Below are 20,762 nucleotides of genomic sequence, written 5' to 3'. Positions count from 1 at the left end.
CTCTCAATGTTTTTGTGTTTTTGTTCTAAGGCATTTGGATAACAACAGTCTAGTAAATGTGACAAAAGCTTGGCTCTTTGGATTGAAGAAATTAGAGACACTGTAAGTACATTGTCACATAGACTTCTTTAGTCACTTCTTCTTTATTGTATGTGAGTGTTTTGTATTATGTTTGTGTGTTGATTCCCATGTCTGAAAGTGAGTCACCCCTCCATTGAAGTCACTCCTGATTCATTGCTACATTTATTGTATGTCTTCTCTTTGTGCCATTACCTTGATTTGTTTGTTTCACCTCATTCTATTTGTGTGTGTGTATGTGTGTGCATGAGATTCCATTGTGTGCATCTTGTCTCTAATCTCCATTGTTTGTGCTGTTTTTGTTCAGGTCATTACCACACAACAAAATCTCCCACATTGACTCAGATGCCTGGGAACAGTGCAAGAATCTTGTCAAACTGTAAGTTTATTTTTCTCTCTCTCTCTCTGTCTGTAATAAACTGTAGAAATATTGGTTCTAAAAACATGCATGTGTTGAAAACTCAGTATGTGTGTGTAAGTTAATCTAATGGAGAGAGCCTAGTTGAAACATTTATATCAGCCAAGTTAAATGAAGTGACTTTAGAGATCTAGTCAAGAAATTGTTGCCTTTAGACATTATTCAAGCTAAAACATACATGTTTCTCTTTTGACATGGCCTTATTGAAGTCTTTATACTTTGAACTTGCTGATACAGTGCTGTTATGATGTATTTCTAGGTAGTGGTATGTCATCAGATCAGTACTTGGGCTACAGGTGATACACAACAGCTATTTTCTAAACATTGTATTCCATTACTTAGCCAAGACGAAGCCCCTCTGCTCCTAGTTCAAGTCTTTACAGCTGAACTAGTATACAATCACCATGCCTCATTATCAATAACAGACTTGTCTAGTTTTAGTGGTCTATCTGCATTTGAATAATGTAAATACACATTTGATCATTTAGGCTCTGTTATTTTCACTGTAAGTGGAAACATAACAATGCTAAGACAGTTTGTCCTCTGCGCGGGAACTGAATGTTTATTGGTTCAACATGTCAACCACTAGTGTCACTTGTGCAATTTCTTTTTTCTTTATTTGGTTTTGGAAAAAAATAGTGTCTGGGAATGTTGAAGAAAAATTGTTGAAGGTTTTAAACTATCTTATGGCACCTATTTCATTGTGTCAACGGAGAAATTTCCTGTTTATTTCTCATGTAAAACAAGGGATTAGTTCTGGCAGCTGACTAAATCCTGTCAATCTGCTATTGTTTGTTTGATCATGTATTGTGGGGAGAGGTAACAGTCAAACCACTTTTGTTTTTGAATCATGTCTTCTGGGAAGAGGAACCAACGCTTAATGTATGAGGTGTTACTACTTAGATCTTGAGATTCTAAACTTTTGCTGTTGTCTGTATTTCCTTTGCTCAACTTTCTGGTCTTTTCCCTCCCCTGTCTATCTGTGGTGTCTATCTCGTCAATAGGGGCAATTTAACACCTGGCCTAGAGGCTATGGCGCCATAAGGTGCCAGCTTTTTGTTTTTTCAATTTGTTTAAACCAAAAAAGGGTTGGGCAATTACTCTAGGTATTGTACAGTTTAATTGGCCAGATAAACTGAACATCCTCCCAACAGCTTGAGCTAGACGCTGCAGGCTGTGCTAATGATAGGATGTTTTCTCTCTCTCGCCCAGCCTTAAAAATAAAATAAATACCCTCCCCCCCCCCCCTTTCCTTTCCAGGTAAAAGAAATATTCTGTTCATTAGTTGCAATAGATGAGTTGAAAAGAAAAACAAGGTTTTTGAAATGACTATCAAAGTTGTTCAATCTGGCTAATGTCTCCACTCTGCCTTCCCTTTCATCCCACACTAGTGCCATAGCAGAAGTGGGACCTATTCCAATTAGTCACTTCATGGAACAAAGGAAATGTGTATTCTATACACTTTGTAGCCAGTGTTTAGTGTCCAGTCTATAATCCAATGTTAGAACTTAGAAGGTACACAAGCTTCTTAGGTTTGAAATCTACTGGGTAGAAAGGCAGGAAAACTCGACAAACATGGTTGGGAATTGCTCTTCAGTTTCTGTTCTTCATTTTGTTCCCCATTGGCTTGCATGATTAACAAGCCACGTCTGACCTGGAGTACAGCACTTCAAGTGTGTTTCATCTAGATTTCTATTCAAGTTGATTTTGTTCAGACGAAAGAAAATATCCATTTCTAGACCGATCTAATCATGCAATCCTTTTGCAATGCAGTTTTTTTTTCTCTCCTGTTTTTATTTACTTTCAATTCACATGAGTTAATTTTGTCAAAATATAAACTATAAATACAGACTGTAGTGTACACTGTGGCTGTTACATAGCACCTGACTCATCTAGACTGTAGTGTTCACGTGGCTGTGACATAGCACCTGACTCATCTAGACTGTAGTGTACACGTGGCTGTTACATAGCACCTGACTCATCTAGACTGTAGTGTACACGTGGCTGTTACATAGCACCTGACTCATCTAGACTGTAGTGTACACGTGGCTGTTACATAGCACCTGACTCATCTAGACTGTAGTGTTCACGTGGCTGTGACATAGCACTTGACTTACCTAGACTTAAATGTACACTTGACAAAGCATTTGACTTTCCTAGACTTAAGTGTACATGTGACAAAGCACTTGACTTACCTAGACTTAAGTGTACGTGACATAGCACCCGACTCTCCTATACTGTAGTGTGTATGTATCTGTGACTTAGTACCCCACTCACCTAGACTGTTTTCTACACACGTGAATCATCTTGACCAGGGGTGGACCAAATATGTCCCTTGGGCCACATGCGGCTCTCCATAGCATTTTGAACCACCCGCAAATACCTATAATTCTACAAACTTTTAAGTAAACAAAAACATACTAATTTATCAATAAGGCAAAACATTCGGTATTAGATTAGAATTGCGTTGTTGCTCAACCAGAAGTTGTTGTACAAAGTTATGTAAAGAAGCAAGTCCTATTTGACTATTTCAGTCTTGTTGGATTGGAGATAAATGTTTGAAGACAAGACTCTTGAATCATAGATTAAATGCTTCTAAAAACTAAAAGAGGATGTTCCTGTTTTTAGACAGTGACTGGAAGATCAAGTATTTTTTTTTACCAATATCAGGGTGAAGCAGTGTGCTTGCTGTACTCTGAACGGATCGCGGTTTTAGCAGAGAACATTTTAAAACTACACCTCCAAATAAAGAATTCTGATTTCGGGTGCAGTCTCACTAATGAAGAAAGGTAAATAAGAATTCAAGAGTGAGTTAATAAAATGATGATGCAGCAAATGATTTTCACCAAACAACAGAAGTCAGTTTGATTGCCAAACGGAATAAGGCCTTTTTGGATGGTGAATTAATTAAAGATTGCTTGTCAGGCATAGTTAATGGTGTGTGTCTTGATAGTATTACTTGCCAAAGAGAACTGTAGTTAATCGTGTTGAAAAGATAATTTGATGCTCCAACTTCACAATGCAAGGAAAGATTTTTGTGTGGTACTCGTTGGCATTGGAGGAAAGTACTGATGTACAGGACACAACAGAATTAGTGATAGAAGTAGATACCTAAGTTTCAGCTCACCTAATGAGTGTTGAATCACTCAAAGACCTCAGTCCAGAATGTATTCAATGCTATCAAGAACTGTGTTGGGTTGGCTTAGAACGAAATGGCAACTGTAACAACTGATGGAGCCCGTGCTTTGACTGAGAAAAACATAGGTTAAATGAGCCATAAATTGAAGAGCAATATCCTGACCATACACTCTAACCTCGACGCTGTGTTATTCACTATGGAAGTTTGTGAAAAGCTGCATTGAATACCAAGCATGTTATTGGTCCAAAAGTCATAGTGATCAACTTTATCACGTCTAGGGTTAGTAACCATAGGCAGTTCAGAGGTATGTATATATGATGGTTTAGTATTACAATCTCACCTAAAATAAACAGAATCAAAGCAAAAAATCAGTCACTAAATTCTGATTCCACCCCCTCCCCCGCTGGGGGGATTTCATTTCGGGGGGGCGGTGTTTAACCCCCCCCCCCTCTCCTGGCTACACCTATGATATATATATCATAACAAAAACATTTTTTTTTGCGATCCTCCATACAAAAAGGTTGCCAACACCCCTGACATAGACTTAAGTGTACACGGGACAACATAGCACCTGACTCACCTAGACTGTAGGATGTGACTGTACGTGACAGACTTAAGTGTACACGGGACAACATAGCACCTGACTCACCTAGACTGTAGGATGTGACAGTACGTGATAGACTTAAGTGTACACGGGACAACATAGCACCTGACTCACCTAGACTGTAGGATGTGACTGTACGTGACAGACTTAAGTGTACACGGGACAACATAGCACCTGACTCACCTAGCCTGTAGGATGTGACTGTACGTGACAGACTTAAGTGTACACGGGACAACATAGCACCTGACTCACCTAGACTGTAGGATGTGACTGTATGTGACATACTTAAGTGTACACGGGACAACGTAGCACCTGACTCACCTAGACTGTAGGATGTGACTGTACGTGACAGACTTAAGTGTACACGGGACAACATAGCACCTGACTCACCTAGACTGTAGGATGTGACTGTACGTGACAGACTTAAGTGTACACGGGACAACATAGCACCTGACTCACCTAGACTGTAGGATGTGACTGTATGTGACAGACTTAAGTGTACACGGGACAACAAAGCACATGACTCACCTAGACTGTAGGATGTGACTGTACTGTGATAGACTTAAGTGTACACGGGACAACATAGCACCTGACTCACCTAGACTGTAGGATGTGACTGTACGTGACAGACTTAAGTGTACACGGGACAACATAGCACCTGACTCACCTAGACTGAAGGATGTGACTGTACGTGACAGACTTAAGTGTACACGGGACAACATAGCACCTGACTCACCTAGACTGTAGGATGTGACTGTACGTGACAGACTTAAGTGTACACGGGACAACATAGCACCTGACTCACCTAGACTGTAGGATGTGACTGTACGTGACAGACTTAAGTGTACACGGGACAACATAGCACCTGACTCACCTAGACTGAAGGATGTGACTGTACGTGACAGACTTAAGTGTACACGGGACAACGTAGCACCTGACTCACCTAGACTGTAGGATGTGACTGTACGTGACAGACTTAAGTGTACACGGGACAACATAGCACCTGACTCACCTAGACTGTAGGATGTGACTGCAGGGCCGGCCTTATGCGGTCGCAGTGGACCCCGCGCTTTCATAGGCTCCGCGCTAATTCTAATGTTTAATTATTAATTGCAAAATATATATACGAAAAATTCCTGGAAATGCCCTGCACTTATTAAAATCTCCTGAAAATTCATAAAAATCTCCTGAAAAATAGACAAAATTGTCATTTGTGTGTGTCATTCATTACAGAAAACGCCAATCCTACGCGCGATAAAAAAAATGCATTGTCAGCTTTAAAATTGCAAGGTTCGTAAAGTAAAGTTAACTTGATCGCAAACTTGATCAATGCCGAATTCATTTTCTAATACAAAATCTTTCACTTGTTAACCTTATTCCCACCCAGACTAGTCCCCGCCCATTCAGTTTCGCATAGGGCCCCGCATCTGCTAAGACCGGCCCTGTGTGACTGTGACAGCACGTGACTCACCAATTTTACATTAAAGTTTGTACAAAATTGCCTGTAATCTGTAGACCTTATTTCTTTAATGTACTTGTGTGCATATGAACAGTTACTACTGTACGAAGACTTTGCTGGAATGGTTTGGATAGTGTGAGAAACTCAGCTTGAGTTTCAAGTTTGGAATTATTTCATTGTCTTCTAGTGAACTGAGATGTTCCCAGATCGTTACAGCTCGGGATTTTTAATGCAAGACAGTTTTGTCATCAGTATTACAAGCGTTTAGTGCCGAATTATTATTAGAATTTCACCTCCAATATTTGAACAATTTTAATGTTCCCCCCCCCCCCACTGGGCTTAGTCTGGTTGGTGAGCTTGGTTGCTTGTAGAACTGTGCTGTTTCATGTCGTGATTAATTGCATATACCATGGTGACTGATAAGACAGTGGACAAGTTTGAGGTTATTCTAACAAGTCCTATTACATTCCAATAGGCTAGCCAACCCAACCTTAGCATTCTGTCCTTACTCCACTGCCACTAGAACACATGGCCTCTACTCGCTGATATCCACTTACACACACCCAAGTCGAGATTAAAATCTGAACTATGACGATGGATTGGTTAGGGAAGGGAGGCTTTCTTTCTGTGTGTGTGTACGTGTACTTTGATGCTTCCCTTTTTTGTTGTTTTGTTCCTACGGCTGAGTTGAAAAGCTGAGTTGTACAAGTGAATGGCGTCAACGAGCCGTGCTAAATGACTCGAAATTCTTTCATCCTGCGTCACTTACAGATCTAGATCGAGCCTGCACTCGAAGTTAGAGTAACCGAAGCGTTTTTACTCTTGATGGAATACATACTTTTAATACTATTTATTTACTTTTTAAGTCAGTTTAATTTTTTTTAAAGGGGAGGTAACATCAAACTGTAACATTTATAGAATTACTTCAAATAGATCTATATACCAAAACTTAGAAATACAGAAACATGTGTAATTTAGGCAGACTTGAAAATCAGTAGATAACTATACGGTATAAACCACTATACAACTATATTTCCTAAACCACTATACATGTTAAAGAACTTCTTTTCCCCGAGTTTCTACAAGACTTATGCTAGTTGAAAGTTGTAGACATTTCTGTTTTGTATTCTTTCCTTCCTCTATAGACTGTTCACACAGCCTGTATATCTCTTTCATCTCAACGTTGATGTGTTTTTTTCCACCATGTATGGCTGTCACCATCTACACAAGTACTGTTGAACTGATTTGACTAGTTAGTGTTCTTTTGAATACATTCTCAAAGCGCTTTGAGACTAAATGGTTTGAACAGCTCTATGTGTATACACCTAGGAATATTACTGTTGAATTATATCTGCTTAGATCTCGACCACTCATCACAGCCATAGTGCAGCACTGAAAACTGAATGTCATTTCTACCTTCGTAGTTTTCTTGTGGGTTAGTTTCTTCATTTTTGATTTCGGGTTGGTCCTTTGATTTCGGCTTGGTCCCTTGATTTCGGTTGGTCCCTTGATTCCATATTGGTCCCTTGATTTCGGGTTAGACCCTTCATTCTTGATTTCGGGTTAGTCCCTTCATTCTTGATTTCGGGTTAGTCCCTTGATTTCGGGTTGGTCCCTTGATTCCATGTTGGTCCCTTGATTTCGGGTTAGTCCCTTCATTCTTGATTTCGGGTTAGTCCCTTCATTCTTGATTTCGGGTTGGTCCCTTGATTTCGGGTTGGTCCCTTGATTTCGGGTTAGTCCCTTGATTTCGCGTTAGTCCCTTGATTTCGCGTTAGTCCCTTGATTTCGCCATACAAGAAGTTTTCTCCAGATTTCCTTGAGCGAGTGTCTTTGAGTGTCTGTAAATCTACTAGTCTTGTCTTGCATGTCGATGATGATGGTCGTAGCTGCCTGCAAGGGGTACGTTCATCCTGCCTGTGTTGAAGATTGTGCTCGAGTTAATGCGCCAGCTGACTGGACAAACACAACATTGCGACACGCACACACAAACAGGCCAACGCATCAGGCGCTAGTTTAAATCAATGTTTGCGTTGCTGGGACCCGGGTGAGTGGCGGAAGGGGGGGGGGAGAAAACACCTGGACCAATGGAGGAAACTTATCAACGAGTTAAATGGGGAAATCAGGTTTCTGTATCGGGTGGGTTCATGTCAGCAGATCATCCTAATGGGGTCTGTGTTCAGTTCCAGACGAAGTCTAGAAAGTAGCTCTAGTGTCTAAGAGATCGAAGCGGGTACAGGAGTGACAAATGATAGACTAAACAGGGTTGGTATTTCCTTTCGCTAGAAGACTCAGTGAGACAACACGTTTAGTTAGGGGGAAGGCTTATCGTGCTACGGTAACGTATGCCAGTGTGTGTGTGTGATCAGAAGCACTCACTAGAGGTGCCGTTGGCATCTGTTTATTTACCTAGAGTGAGCAGGGGCGAGGCGAAGGAAACACTTGTGTCTTCTTTCATTTAGTCATCAGCTGAGTGTGTGTGTTGATCCAACACAAGTTCCAGTCAGCTACTTTCTTATTGAATCAAACATAGGTTACCCCCCCCCTACATTTTCTAGTTTTCTTTCTCCGTCTCATTTGACAGAACATATATATATATATATATATATATATATATATATATATATATATATATATATATATATATATATATAGATATAGATATAGAAGTACACATTGGCTTAGTATAACAACTTCATTTTGTCTATAAAGCTGGAATATCTTGGAGTCGAAATGGTAATATTAAATAAAATTGCACAAATTATAGTGTTTTTTCTTTTTGTTTTCTGAGAAAACAAACAACTACCATTCTAGTCCATGTGACTACGTAATCCTAGCAATTAGACACGAGTTTCCACGCTGGTTACACGTGAAGGAGTGGACAAGCAGGATGGCAACTGGCTGGGCTAAAATAGGATTGGGTTAAAAGTGAATTGTTTTGTTTTATTTTTAAAACCTGTTTTCTACTTGTTAGTCTTTTCCCAACACTTGTATGAAGTCACTCTGTGCATGTTTCTTGTATGATAAGTGGAACGTGATTTCTTTTACAGTTCCATGATGGACAACAGATTGACAGCCATCACAGAGTCCACATTTGCACAGCTAGCTTCTTTACAACTCCTGCAACTTGACCAAAATCAGATCTCTCGGATAGATGATGGCGCTTTCAAGCACCTGACCAGTCTCACCACTCTGTAAGTCCTCCATGTTTGTTCCCCCTCGCTCCCCTCCTCTTCCCAAACGTTCAGCATCACACCTTGTCCGCCACTGACACAACAGCACTTTATCTCCCTTGACTTTCCCCACTAGTGTTAAGTCCCCTTGCTAATCCCGTTGTCTATCTTTGTGCAGCTAGAATCTTTGTGTTCCACACGTCTGGGGAATTAGAAGACGTCATGTTGTAAGATGGGGGTTGGGTGGGTCCAGATGAAGGGGGTCCCTATAGGTGAGGATGTACTGTTAACCAAAGTCAGCTGAGGACACACAGGAAGTAGCAACTGTCCTCGAAACTGAAGGCATTGTGGGAGATGTCGCACTATCCTACACAGATTATTTACTAGCGTGAACAAACAAATGTGAATTCCATGGCAACTTTTCTTGACGATAAGCGTGTACTGAACCTTTGTAGGATTTGTCATCGAGTACAATCAAGGGACATGTGACATCGCCCCCATCTCCCCATAAACATTTAACTTTGTTGGATCTGAGTGTGGACGACACCCCCTCCCCCTTTTTTCCAATCTCCCCATAAACATTTGGTAACTTTGTTGCATCTGAGTGTGAGGAGTAGTGACCACTGACTTTGTAATCTGAGTGTGACAAGTAGTGACCACTGACTTTGTAATGTGAGTGTGATGATGATTGGTACTGTACTAGAACAGTTGATTTTTTCACCATCTGACTTCCAAGGTCAAATGTACACTCCTGCTCACTGAGTAGTTCAAAGAAGTTGTCCCGCCCCAATGTACATATTGTATTTGCTTGACAATGAATTGTGTATTTGACCTCATCCGCCTCTTGTCACAACACAGGTTGGGCTGAGTCAGACTTAGTCAATATTGATTGGGGTAGGGAAACTATATGGTTTGAGTCTTTTTTTTTTTCCTTTCACGGTGCTTCCAATTGGAAAGTTATTTTCTCGACCATTTCTCATTGACTTTTAAGTGACACTAAGTTGGAAGCACTAGAGAACTAGATCTCAGTTCCTTTATGCAACACTACCTCGAAGTCTATGCCACACAGAATACAGTAGACGATGTCGCCCTGGCTTCTCTACCAGATCTTTCCAGTACTGGAATGCCTAGATGAGCTTCCGAGCCTTAGTGACCTCAAAAAAGCAATTAACTGCTTAAAAAATAGAAAATCTCCTGGGAGCGATGGTATCCCAGTGGAAGTAGTGAAAGTCAACGAATCACTCCTGCTCCCTGAACTCTATATTCTCCTCTGCCGCTGTTGGGAAACAGGTCATGTCCCACAGGACATGCGGGACGCAACTATAGTCACAATATACAAGAACAAAGGGGATCGGAGTGACTGCAACAACTATAGGGGTATCTCTCTCCTCAGGCTGCAAGTGATAGCTTCTAGAGTCTACCCAGAGACTCAGTGTGGATTCAGGAGTGGTAGATCCACTATAGACATGATATCTTCTCTACGACTACTGCAGGAGAAATTCAGAGAGAGAGACAGACCCCTTTACATTGTTTTTGTTGATCTGACTAAAGCTTTTGACATGGTCAGCAGAAGTGGCCATTTCAAACTCCTGAGGAAAATAGGTTGCCCTCCCAAATTACTGAAGTTAATTGAGTGTTTTCACGAGGAAACTAAATGTACTGTCAAATTCAATGGAGCCCAATCAGCACCTTTTGAGGTTTGCAGTGGTGTCAAGCAGGGATGTGTGCTCGCACCTACTCTGTTTGGCATATTCTTCTCCTGTCTACTGCACTATGCGTACAGCGACATAAACGAAGGTGTATTTCTCCATACAAGATCCTCTGGAAAACTATTTAATGTATCAAGGCTGCGGGCAAAAACCAAGGTTAGGAAGCTACTCGTCAGGGAACTCCTGTATGCTGATGATGCAGCTATTGTGGCTGATTCTGATATTCAGCTACAGTCCATGGCTGACAAACTATCTGCTGCTTGCCAGAAGTTCGGCTTAAACATCAGTCAAAGCAAGACTAAGATACTTGTCCAAAACCCAAACACTGCACCTCAAGTAAGCATTAATGGCCAACCACTAGAAATTGTTGATCACTTTTGTTACCTTGGCTCCATCATATCCAACAACACTCTACTGGATAAAGACATAAACAACAGGATAGCCAAGGCAATGGCCACCATGTCACGGTTGCAGAAAAGAGTCTGGGACAACATATTGCTGACTAGCAGTACTAAAGCCCTAGTCTACCGGACCTGTGTGTTGAGCACCTTGCTGTACGGAAGTGAAACATGGTCAACCTACTAATGGCAGGGAAAAAAGCTGAATGTCTTTCACCTCCGATGCCTAAGGCGGATCTTTAAAATTAGGTGGCAAGATAAGATAACCAATGAGGAAGTGCTACATAGAGTAGGATGCCAGGACATCCGCTCTGTTATCAGCAGCAGACGCCTTGGCTGGCTTGGCCACGTTCGTAGAATGCCAGTAGGTCGACTTCCACAGGACATCCTGTATGGCGATCTAATAGAAGGCAGGAGAGCCGCTGGTCGCCCACTCTTACGCTGGTCGCCCACTCTTACGTTATACGGATGTATGCAAACGCGACATGAAGCTCTTCAAAATCGACACTGGCAACTGGGAAGAGGTGGCACTGGACAGATCCACATGGAGAGAGAGAATAAAGGAAGGGTCACAGATTGCAGATGTCATACACAACAGAAGCAGAAAGAAGGGTGAAAATGCAACGGCGCCTGGTGATTATATATGCCCAACCTGCGATCGCAGCTGTGTATCAAAGATTGGCCTCTTTAGTCACACAAGAAGTTGCAATGGGAAAAGATCGTCTCGAGAGACGTAAAATGCCACAGATATGCAACAGGCATTAGCCTCTTGGGTATTTGTTAGAAGCAAAGATTCAGTTTCAATACCCATGCAACAGACATGACCCCGCTGTTTAGCATCCTATTTGTATCTTACTTTCACGTCAGGCATTAAAGCTTACATTCTACACTAGTCTACTCAACAAGAGAGAAATGCACTCTGGCTTGACCACAACATCTACATGGTAATAATAAGGGTTATTGCTTTGAAGGGCATGCCTTTTGCTTAGTATTGAACTAGCCAGTGTGCAGTCTTTCTACTTGATTGTCAGTTGATATAATCAAATTCTGCTAGTTCACACTTATAATTGGGTGTCTTGGTTTTAAGTCAGGCTTTTAATTTGAATTGAGTTCGTTCTAGCTGTTAAGATCAGAATCAAACTGTTGAATGTGTGAACTAGTTCATTCTACTCTCAATCAAACTGTTGAATGTGTGAACTAGTTCATTCTACTCTCAATCAAACTGTTGAATGTGTGAACTAGTTCATTCTACTCTCAATCAAACTGTTGAATGTGTGAACTAGTTCATTCTACTCTCAATCAAACTGTTGAATGTGTGAACTAGTTCATTCTACTTTCAATCAAACTGTTGAATGTGTGAACTAGTTCATTCTACTCTCAATCAAACTGTTGAATGTGTGAACTAGTTCATTCTACTTTCAATCAAACTGTTGAATGTGTGAACTAGTTCATTCTACTCTTAATCAAACTGTTGAATGTGTGAACTAGTTCATTCTACTCTCAATCAAACTGTTGAATGTGTGAACTAGTTCATTCTACTCTCAATCAACCTGTTGAATGTGTGAACTAGTTCATTCTACTTTCAATCAAACTGTTGAATGTGTGAACTAGTTCATTCTACTCTCAATCAAACTGTTGAATGTGTGAACTAGTTCATTCTACTCTCAATCAAACTGTTGAATGTGTGAACTAGTTCATTCTACTCTCAATTCAACCCTTGAGTTGCCTCTGAGCCACTTTATCGTTTCTTGTCACTTGGGTCTGGTAACGTGTTGGTGAATGAGCGAAATGTTTGGAGACAGACAACTGGCAATAAAACGTTCTTCATATCATGTACACATGTTCTTCATGGACGCCAGTTAGAGATGCTCTGCTAGGTAATGAGTCAATTGTAGACTCACCTTTTGACCTTTAATCCTAGACTTGGCATGTGTACTGAACACTTGGATTGGTTAGGACTTTGTGGTCCAGCAAGTGCTGGTAGTTTAGAATTGTGTCGAGCACGTTAGTGGGGTCGCTTGTTAGCGTTAGTGTCAACTAGTTCCACGTATCAAATGTACACATTGAGAAGTCAAAAGCAGACATTGTTAGATGAAATAGCTAGATCAACTAGAGATCACTACAAAGCCAGAGAAGAGCTAGATGTAAGGCCGCTAGGGGAATGATGTAATCAAGCTACAAATGTGTTGATGAAGTAATGGAAGAGTCTGCTTCACGTACAGCTAACATTACCTTCTGCTGGCGGCTGGAAATTGTCGAACTTGGCCCCATGCTTTTTATTTCTTTCTTCTGGCGCTGGAGGGAGGCAAGTCCCGCGATGAACTGAAGGTGATAGCCATCTGAATGATGTTTATTTAAACAGTGCATCATTTCACACGGATTGTTCTCATTAACGCTTTCTCTTCCCGTGGCCTCGGAGTCTGACCGAAAACAGTTGGCAAGTCAAGGGAGAGAACTGTGCTTGCCAACATGTATGGTGTGCCCGTCAACATTACCTTCTCTTCTTCCGACTATCGGCTTCCATCCAAACCGTCTTCCACTTGTCTTCCACTTGGTGCCCATCAGTGCCTCAAGACCAATGCCATGTTTATCCAACCCCCCTACCCTCTTCTTTGCCTCTTTGACATTCACTGTAAGATCTAAACACGTGAATGTCCAATATTTTATAATATGCAAGCCAAGAAGTTAGAATTAATTAACATCACATTTGTTTCACTTGTAACACTTAAGGTTTGGGACTTAACAAAATACAATTTAAAAAAAAAAAAGAATAGGTGTTAGCTTGGGATTGAGTTTTGACTAGACAAGCTCATTGCACATAAGGACACTGGAGATATCTACAATGTAAACTTAAATTCAAGACACTTTGACTCATATAACAGCATGATGTATTGTGGTCCATTACATTTTTGGTACAACTACTGCTCAGAGTTGCACATTGAATTGTTGAGCAAATGAAAAAGAAATCAAAATGATCATGTGTAATATTTTGTTGTTGTTGTTGTTCTTCAGAGAGCTGAATTCCAATGAGATATCATGGAGTATGGAAGATGTGTCTGGGCTCTTTCGTGGACTCAACAGTTTAACCAAGTTGTCTCTCAAATTTAATTCCATTCGTTCTATAGCAGTCTATGCTTTCTCAGGCCTACCAAAGTTAAGGAACCTTTACCTGGAAGAGAATGACATCACATCTATCCAAGAGAATGCTTTTGAGACACTCAGGGATTTAAGAGATTTGTAAGTAAATACCTTGGTCATAGCAGTCAACATAGTCTTTGCTCATTTAATAGAATGTTTCACAGTTCATTGTTTAACATTTTTCTCTACAATACAAGTTATTTTGTTCTCCAGACGTTTTAACTCTACCAAATTGTACTGTGATTGTCACCTGTCTTGGCTTTATCCATGGCTAGTACAACAAGGCTATCAAAACTCTGCTGTGGGGACCTGCTTTCATCCAACCAACCTTCGGGGAATGTCCCTGGTGCAGGTGGACTCAGCACAGTTCAAGTGCAGTAAGTTAGCAGAAACAAATTCCTTGAACTATTGTATCATTGAATGCAGATGTTTAGCTTTTGTGCACTTTCTCATGTATCCTCCAGCTAAATTCTCGGAATGATTTGATTTTGTATATTATTTTGTGTTTTACAGACAATTCTGAATTTCCAAAGCCAGTAATTATAGAAAGTCCAAAGTCCACCAATGGTTTCAAAGGGGAAAATTTGACCTTAACTTGTATGACTGCAATAACAGGGGGTGTACAGCCTACAATACAATGGAAGAGAAACAATATGGTCAGTCTATACATTATAGTTGTCTGTGCAATATTGTATAGTTATAGCATGACCTTGTCATTGACCATGGAGACATTTGACTACTTTTCTTCTTTGTATGCACTTGTATCTTAGTTCTCAATGTGTTTGCTTGCAGGTCTTGGAGGATATCCACTCTGTGGTGACAGCCAGTAGTGATGGGGAGGTCAAACACTTCACATCCCATCTGATACTGCCTGACGTGCAGGACAGTACTGCAGGGAAATACCATTGTGTGGTGTCCAATGAGTTTGGTTATGCCATATCTCAGAAGGCTCAGATCAATGTATATGGTAATAATATAGACCTTCCCATTATGTTACTATAAACGTCTAGCATAGTAGCTACATTACTAAGCATTCTTATAAGAATTCTTCATAATATTCTGTGTTGTTCTGCTTATAACAAAATAAAAGCATCACAGAGTAGTTGCTTAAAGTCTGACCTATGCAAGTAAGGGATCTTAAATATCAACTAAATTATGTCAATTTTGAGATAAGTCTTTTTTTTCCCATAAAAAACAACCCCTAAATAAATTAATATTATTAATATTTCTTTGTATTTCTTCCTTAGTCTATCCAGTGTTCTTACAAAAACCAAAAGATGTCACTGTGAAGGCTGGTAAACCTGCAGAGCTAAAGTGTGCTGCCACTGGGCAGCCACCTCCAGAAATCTCCTGGCAGAAAGATGGTGGAGACAACTTCCCAGCGGCTCGAGATCGTCGGATGCATGTCTACCCTAACGATGACAAGTTCTTCATCATGGACACTAGAATAGCTGATGAAGGGGTGTACAGCTGCATGGCCAAAAATGAAGCTGGTGTGATCATTTCTAATGCAACAGTCACTGTTTTAGGTAGGTTATATTGTTTGCTGAACAAGGTCCATTTCCAGAAAAAAGAATTCTTTTAAATTTGTTGTAACGAGCTGGTCTGCCCCGATTCTGTATAAGTGAGTGACATTAAGATTTGTGTTTTCCTGCTTTGTACAGAAACACCTGGCTTTGTTCAACCAATGATTGGGAAAAAGACATCAAAGCTAGGAGAGACATCAGTTTTGCAGTGCATGGCATCAGGAAGTCCACAGCCTAAACTAACCTGGTTGAAAGATGATAGAGATCTTGTAGTAAGTTGGTCCCGTGTTCTTCTTTCATATTATACATAATTTGTTGTTTAATTTTATATTTTACAATAATGTTGAAAAACAAAAAACTAGCGTAAAATGAAATTTTGGGTTTAAAAAAAATGTTTGTATTTCTAACAGTTGACGCCTCGTCATTTTTTCACTGTTGACAATCAAATCTTAGTTATTGTGGACACTCAGTGGTCAGATGGAGGTGTCTATGCCTGCAGAATGTCCAACTCTCTTGGTACAGCCAAAGGAACAACTGAGCTACAGGTACTTTTGTCTTGGCATTTAAATTTGTAAGGAATGCTACATTTGTGTTTTTTGCTTGTAGTTAAACCATCCACTTGATGTCCTAGGTACTGAGTGCCAATGGAGAGCCTTCAGAGAGTGGAAGCTTTGGTTTGGATGATGAGTCCACAACAACTGGTATCATCATTATAGCTGTGGTGTGCTGTGTGGTGGGAACATCCCTTGTTTGGGTCATCATAATCTACCAGACAAGGAAGCGACACGAGGTGTATAGTGCCACTCCCACAGGTACTGTCATACGTTCCTCTACTTTAATTTCTAGGATGAAGCAAAAAGGCTTACCATAAATTTACACATGTTAATAAACACAATAGTGGATATCAAATTTAGATTAAGCCTTAGATTTACAAATATTCATGAAACATGTTTTCTGTTTTGTTCAGATGAAACAACTCTTCCAGGCGAAGTACCAAGCTCTGGTTATATGTCCTCTGACAGAGAAGGAAGCTATTCCCAGGGACCAATTACTACCAACTACCACTATCAAGGTTAGTTTGCTATCTGAAAACGTTAAGTGTAGAAATATTGTGTCACATTGGTATATTAAGAGATGAAATCCTATGTACTATGCTTATTATGCAGACTATCAGATGAAAGAATCTGGATATGAATCCTCCTCTGGTCAGTTTCGAGCCAATGGTTATAATAGGTCAACAATGCTGCCTAGTGATGTTGATGAAGATGACCCGCAGCCCACAGTTATGACTGCTGGAGACCGTCTTCTGAGGCAATTGAAAGCTGGTTGGTATAGGTTATTGAGAATCTACAATTGTACATTTAGAATGAATAGGTAGCTTGCAAAATGACTTCAGCTAGTGTTACAGACTACTATGAACAGTGTGTTGACCTTTTTTTTTATGAATGTTTTTGTTTTTAGCACCGTCATCCACCAGTCTTCAGTACCCTGGCAGTGATGGGGATACTATTGGCAGTAGACACAGCACAAGCAGTGGTCATCACAGTGACCCACCCAGCAGTCACTCTGGACACTCATCTCATCATCCTCTGGTCTACCAACAGCTGAATGTGGTGACCGCTGAGGACTATGGGAGAAAGTCTTCCTCACAGTCACCCTTGGCGGATGAGTCTCACTTAAGCCAACAATTAGGAAAATCTATGTTTCAGACTTTTCACCCCACAAAACCTACCAACCATGACAGGAGCGTCTGTGGTGGTAGGCGGGGGGAGAATGCAGCTCAGCAGCATGAGCCTTGTGATAATCTTGATGTGGAGACTGGGTCGTACCCGAGCAGAGCTACTCTGCCTGGCGCTTGTGCTGTCTGTCAGTCTTCTACTAATGATTTAAAGTCCATCCATGGCTGTTTAAATCCAGCAGGAAACTGTCCCCCTTGTTACTTAAATGTGACAGAAGAGGGCAGTAAATATGACACTTGTGGTGGCAGGTGTGTACAGGGCGATACCAAATCCTCGTCAGACCCTCTTCATCCCCCTGCCTTGTTTTCAGTGCCAACGCCCACACCTGGTGACACTAGAAGCAGACCAAAATGTTTTTGTTATGTACATAAAAATCCCAAGCTTGCGTGTTGTCATGGCAATGCAGAGACTTCAGGCTGTAAAAGCAACCAAGAGGAAGTGACAGTCTATGACTGCTGCAACGCCGGGGCCACTCCCAGCCCATGTCACTTAGGGAACCAAGCTACCAGCCCATGTTGCTGTGAAGTAGTCAGAGACTCTCACTTCTGTCCCCACCAACAGTCCCATCAATGTGAGGAGAATGGAGTTTCTTTGTGTTCAAATGGTGACTGTCCTCCCAGCTACCAGGCCCCACACCACAGACATGCTACCTCACTCAACAAAGGCAGGCCCAAACTGGGACATGTACATTGTGATACATACTCCTTACATAGAGGTAAGTTCATTGAAGAATTTTGTAAAATAAATAAACAAAATAATGAACTAGTCATGAAATTTTTGTTGTCATAAATATTTAGACAATTTTTTTTTCATTTTTTCTCAATTATCTTTAAATGTCTAATAACAATTATAGCCACTGTGCAATAACTGACAATGTATCTTTGCAGACTTAAAATTAGATCCATAGTTATTAGCTTATGATCAGTCAATGTATTATTTTTGTTTGTTTAGATTGCAGTAGCTGTGGTTGTGACAGTCAGGAACTACCTCTTCATAGGCGGAATCATCCTTCATGCTCAAGTGAGTATTCTATAAACTTAAACCTTAGCTGACATTAAACTTAAGACCATCCAACCTTAACCTCGGTGTAGTGTTTCTATCTTTCATCTTGTTTGTAGGATAACTTCATCTTTATTAGTAAAATTATTAATAAAACAGGATATTTCTAGTATTAGCAAGTTGTGTTGATTTTTATGTATGAAGGCAGAAACTCTATTTTAAATCTACTTTGCGAAAATGAATAAAAAAAAAATATTTTTAAAAATCAATATTAGACTGGGACATTTATAAAGACATTTCTCTTCCATTACAGATTGCAAGTCTTGTTCTAAGAAGGAGAACTCATCTCATCTGAAGGGAGCAACAATGCAGATTCAGCATACATAGTGTTTCCCCTGTAAGAGGTGTCATGTCTTAGCCAACCCATCCATTCCAGTAACAAACTTCTTTTAGCATCATCTAGAGACAAACAACTCAAGATGATGCCTTGATTTGTTTTAGTACTGTTATTTTATTCTGCCTTGTTAGTTCCATGGACATCAGCCCAGAGACCACCATGAGGACTAACTCATCATTTGTTCAAGAGCAGAGCCATCTGTGCCCTTAATGCCTTCATTCTTTTGATTTGGTCTTTCATTTTCTTCACTTTTTTTTTTTTTGAACTAAAAGAGTCAAGTCTTCATGTGAGACCACAAATCCTAGGAGTGCAGAATGATTTGTTTCACCTTAACCACCAGATGATTGACTAGAATTAGAACTAGACAGAATGTGCTTTAGCAATCAAATGGGAAATCTTCTCTTTGTCTTTAAAGAAATGGAACCAGCTGAGGATAAAGAAGTTTACACTATCTTAGTGAATGTCATAGTTATGCTCCACTAAATGAACACACATTCTGTTGAGTTCTAATTCTGTCAAGACTGAAGAAAATTGACTTGTAGATTGTTACAAAAACACCAATTATGTGTTGTGACTTATGAAGCAAATTGTCTTCCAATTCAAATAGTACTTAATACATCTTTTTGTGAAATGGCATAAAAAATGATTTTTATTTGATTTACACAACTTTTTGATTTTGTTATTTTAATTTTGAACTTTTTTTTTTTAGAGGACCTAGGTATTGTATACCTGATTGGCCAACCCTGTGTTGTTTCGTCAGTCTAGGTACATCTAGGTAAACTTGATGAACTGTGTTGTGACTTGAACAGTTATGTTCTTTGTGAAAAGATGGATGTATATATTTATATAATAGTTGCATTAATATAAATAGTAATGTTATTGGAGCCTCGTTTTAGAACTGGCATAAAACAATCAATTGATAATGTCTTATTACGGGTTGTTTTGATGGAAGACTTGTACATAGTTCATGTGTATAGAAGGTAATAGCATGTAGTTGTAGACATCGTGATACAACAATGCTGCCGGTGTGGGTGTGTGTGTGCAAGTGTAGTCTGTTATTGAAATGTATCTACATCCTCATTATCAACAAGATTCCATCTTCATCAAGTTCTAGACCATTAGAGTAATTAGTATCATGTCTTCAACTCAAGTCTGTATTAAAGATCCTTTGAAATCCTCTCCAGTCATGTCTTCCTTCTTCCAGTGAAATCCATTAGTTATGCTGACTCACTTTCCAGCTGGTATTTCGCTTATCCCCAAACTTCTCATCTAATTGTATATGTATGTGAGGTAGTGAACTCCTAGGTAGGGTGACTGGTGTACCTACAGCACAAGTACATCCAGACATTCTTTTCCAGCATTCAGTCACCACATTAGATCTAAACTAGTTCAAGTGCATGAATTAATATTCACTTGGTAACAGCATCTCTCTCAAGCGCTAAACAGTATGACTGATAAATGGAAATATGCTCTGGTTCATAGAGTTATGTCACACCAGAATGCAAACTGAGTCTTACTCCTTGTAGCATTGGAACACAGTCCCCCAGACTAAGCTCTCAGTAATCTGTGTGTTGTGTTGCTATTAAGCTGAGAGTTGTGTATATAGTTCTACGAAAAATGTGAACAAACTTTCTATGGTAGACCAAGTTGGTTTTTTGTTTTTATTTTAGACTTATTTATTCTGTACTTTTGTACTAGTGTTGCCAACCTGCCCACACCAACTATTTAGACAAATGAGACACTTTGTTTTGTTTCTATGACTTGTGTTGATGTGACTATTTATCAATGTATGACTTGACCTGTGTGCATGGAGTGTACATGTGTGTGCAATGAATCCAGGTGTCTGCTAGACAGTGAGGTCATATTGAACATTATTGAACAATTGTTTGAATAAAAAAATTTAGAAATGAAAATCTTTGACTATTTTTTTTTTATTTTAGTTTTTTTTTATTCTCCTAACTCAGTGTTTCCCAAACTTATGGAAC

The 20,762-nt window shown here is 40.0% G+C and overlaps 1 protein-coding gene across 1 annotated transcript in view; it reads left to right on the top strand.

Annotated features, from left to right (window-relative positions):
* Positions 1 to 20,690, top strand: part of LOC106054035 (leucine-rich repeats and immunoglobulin-like domains protein 2) — a 46,240-nt gene extending 25,550 nt beyond the window's left edge. The window contains exons 8-23 of the mRNA XM_056028139.1: positions 31 to 102; positions 386 to 457; positions 8,749 to 8,892; positions 13,991 to 14,215; positions 14,330 to 14,493; positions 14,630 to 14,772; positions 14,909 to 15,083; positions 15,364 to 15,645; positions 15,781 to 15,914; positions 16,053 to 16,187; positions 16,274 to 16,454; positions 16,610 to 16,714; positions 16,809 to 16,967; positions 17,104 to 18,096; positions 18,333 to 18,401; positions 18,694 to 20,690. Coding sequence (XP_055884114.1) covers positions 31 to 102; positions 386 to 457; positions 8,749 to 8,892; positions 13,991 to 14,215; positions 14,330 to 14,493; positions 14,630 to 14,772; positions 14,909 to 15,083; positions 15,364 to 15,645; positions 15,781 to 15,914; positions 16,053 to 16,187; positions 16,274 to 16,454; positions 16,610 to 16,714; positions 16,809 to 16,967; positions 17,104 to 18,096; positions 18,333 to 18,401; positions 18,694 to 18,767 — 3,127 coding nt within the window. The 3' untranslated portion in view covers positions 18,768 to 20,690. The remainder of the gene's footprint in view (positions 1 to 30; positions 103 to 385; positions 458 to 8,748; positions 8,893 to 13,990; positions 14,216 to 14,329; positions 14,494 to 14,629; positions 14,773 to 14,908; positions 15,084 to 15,363; positions 15,646 to 15,780; positions 15,915 to 16,052; positions 16,188 to 16,273; positions 16,455 to 16,609; positions 16,715 to 16,808; positions 16,968 to 17,103; positions 18,097 to 18,332; positions 18,402 to 18,693) is intronic.
* The last annotated feature ends 72 nt before the right edge of the window (positions 20,691 to 20,762 follow it).

This window comes from Biomphalaria glabrata, chromosome 4 (genome assembly GCF_947242115.1).
Source record: "Biomphalaria glabrata chromosome 4, xgBioGlab47.1, whole genome shotgun sequence".
Taxonomy (NCBI): Eukaryota; Metazoa; Mollusca; class Gastropoda; family Planorbidae; genus Biomphalaria; species Biomphalaria glabrata.
Note: the sequence above shows the minus strand (reverse complement) of the source record. Positions and strands in the feature narration are given on the sequence as shown.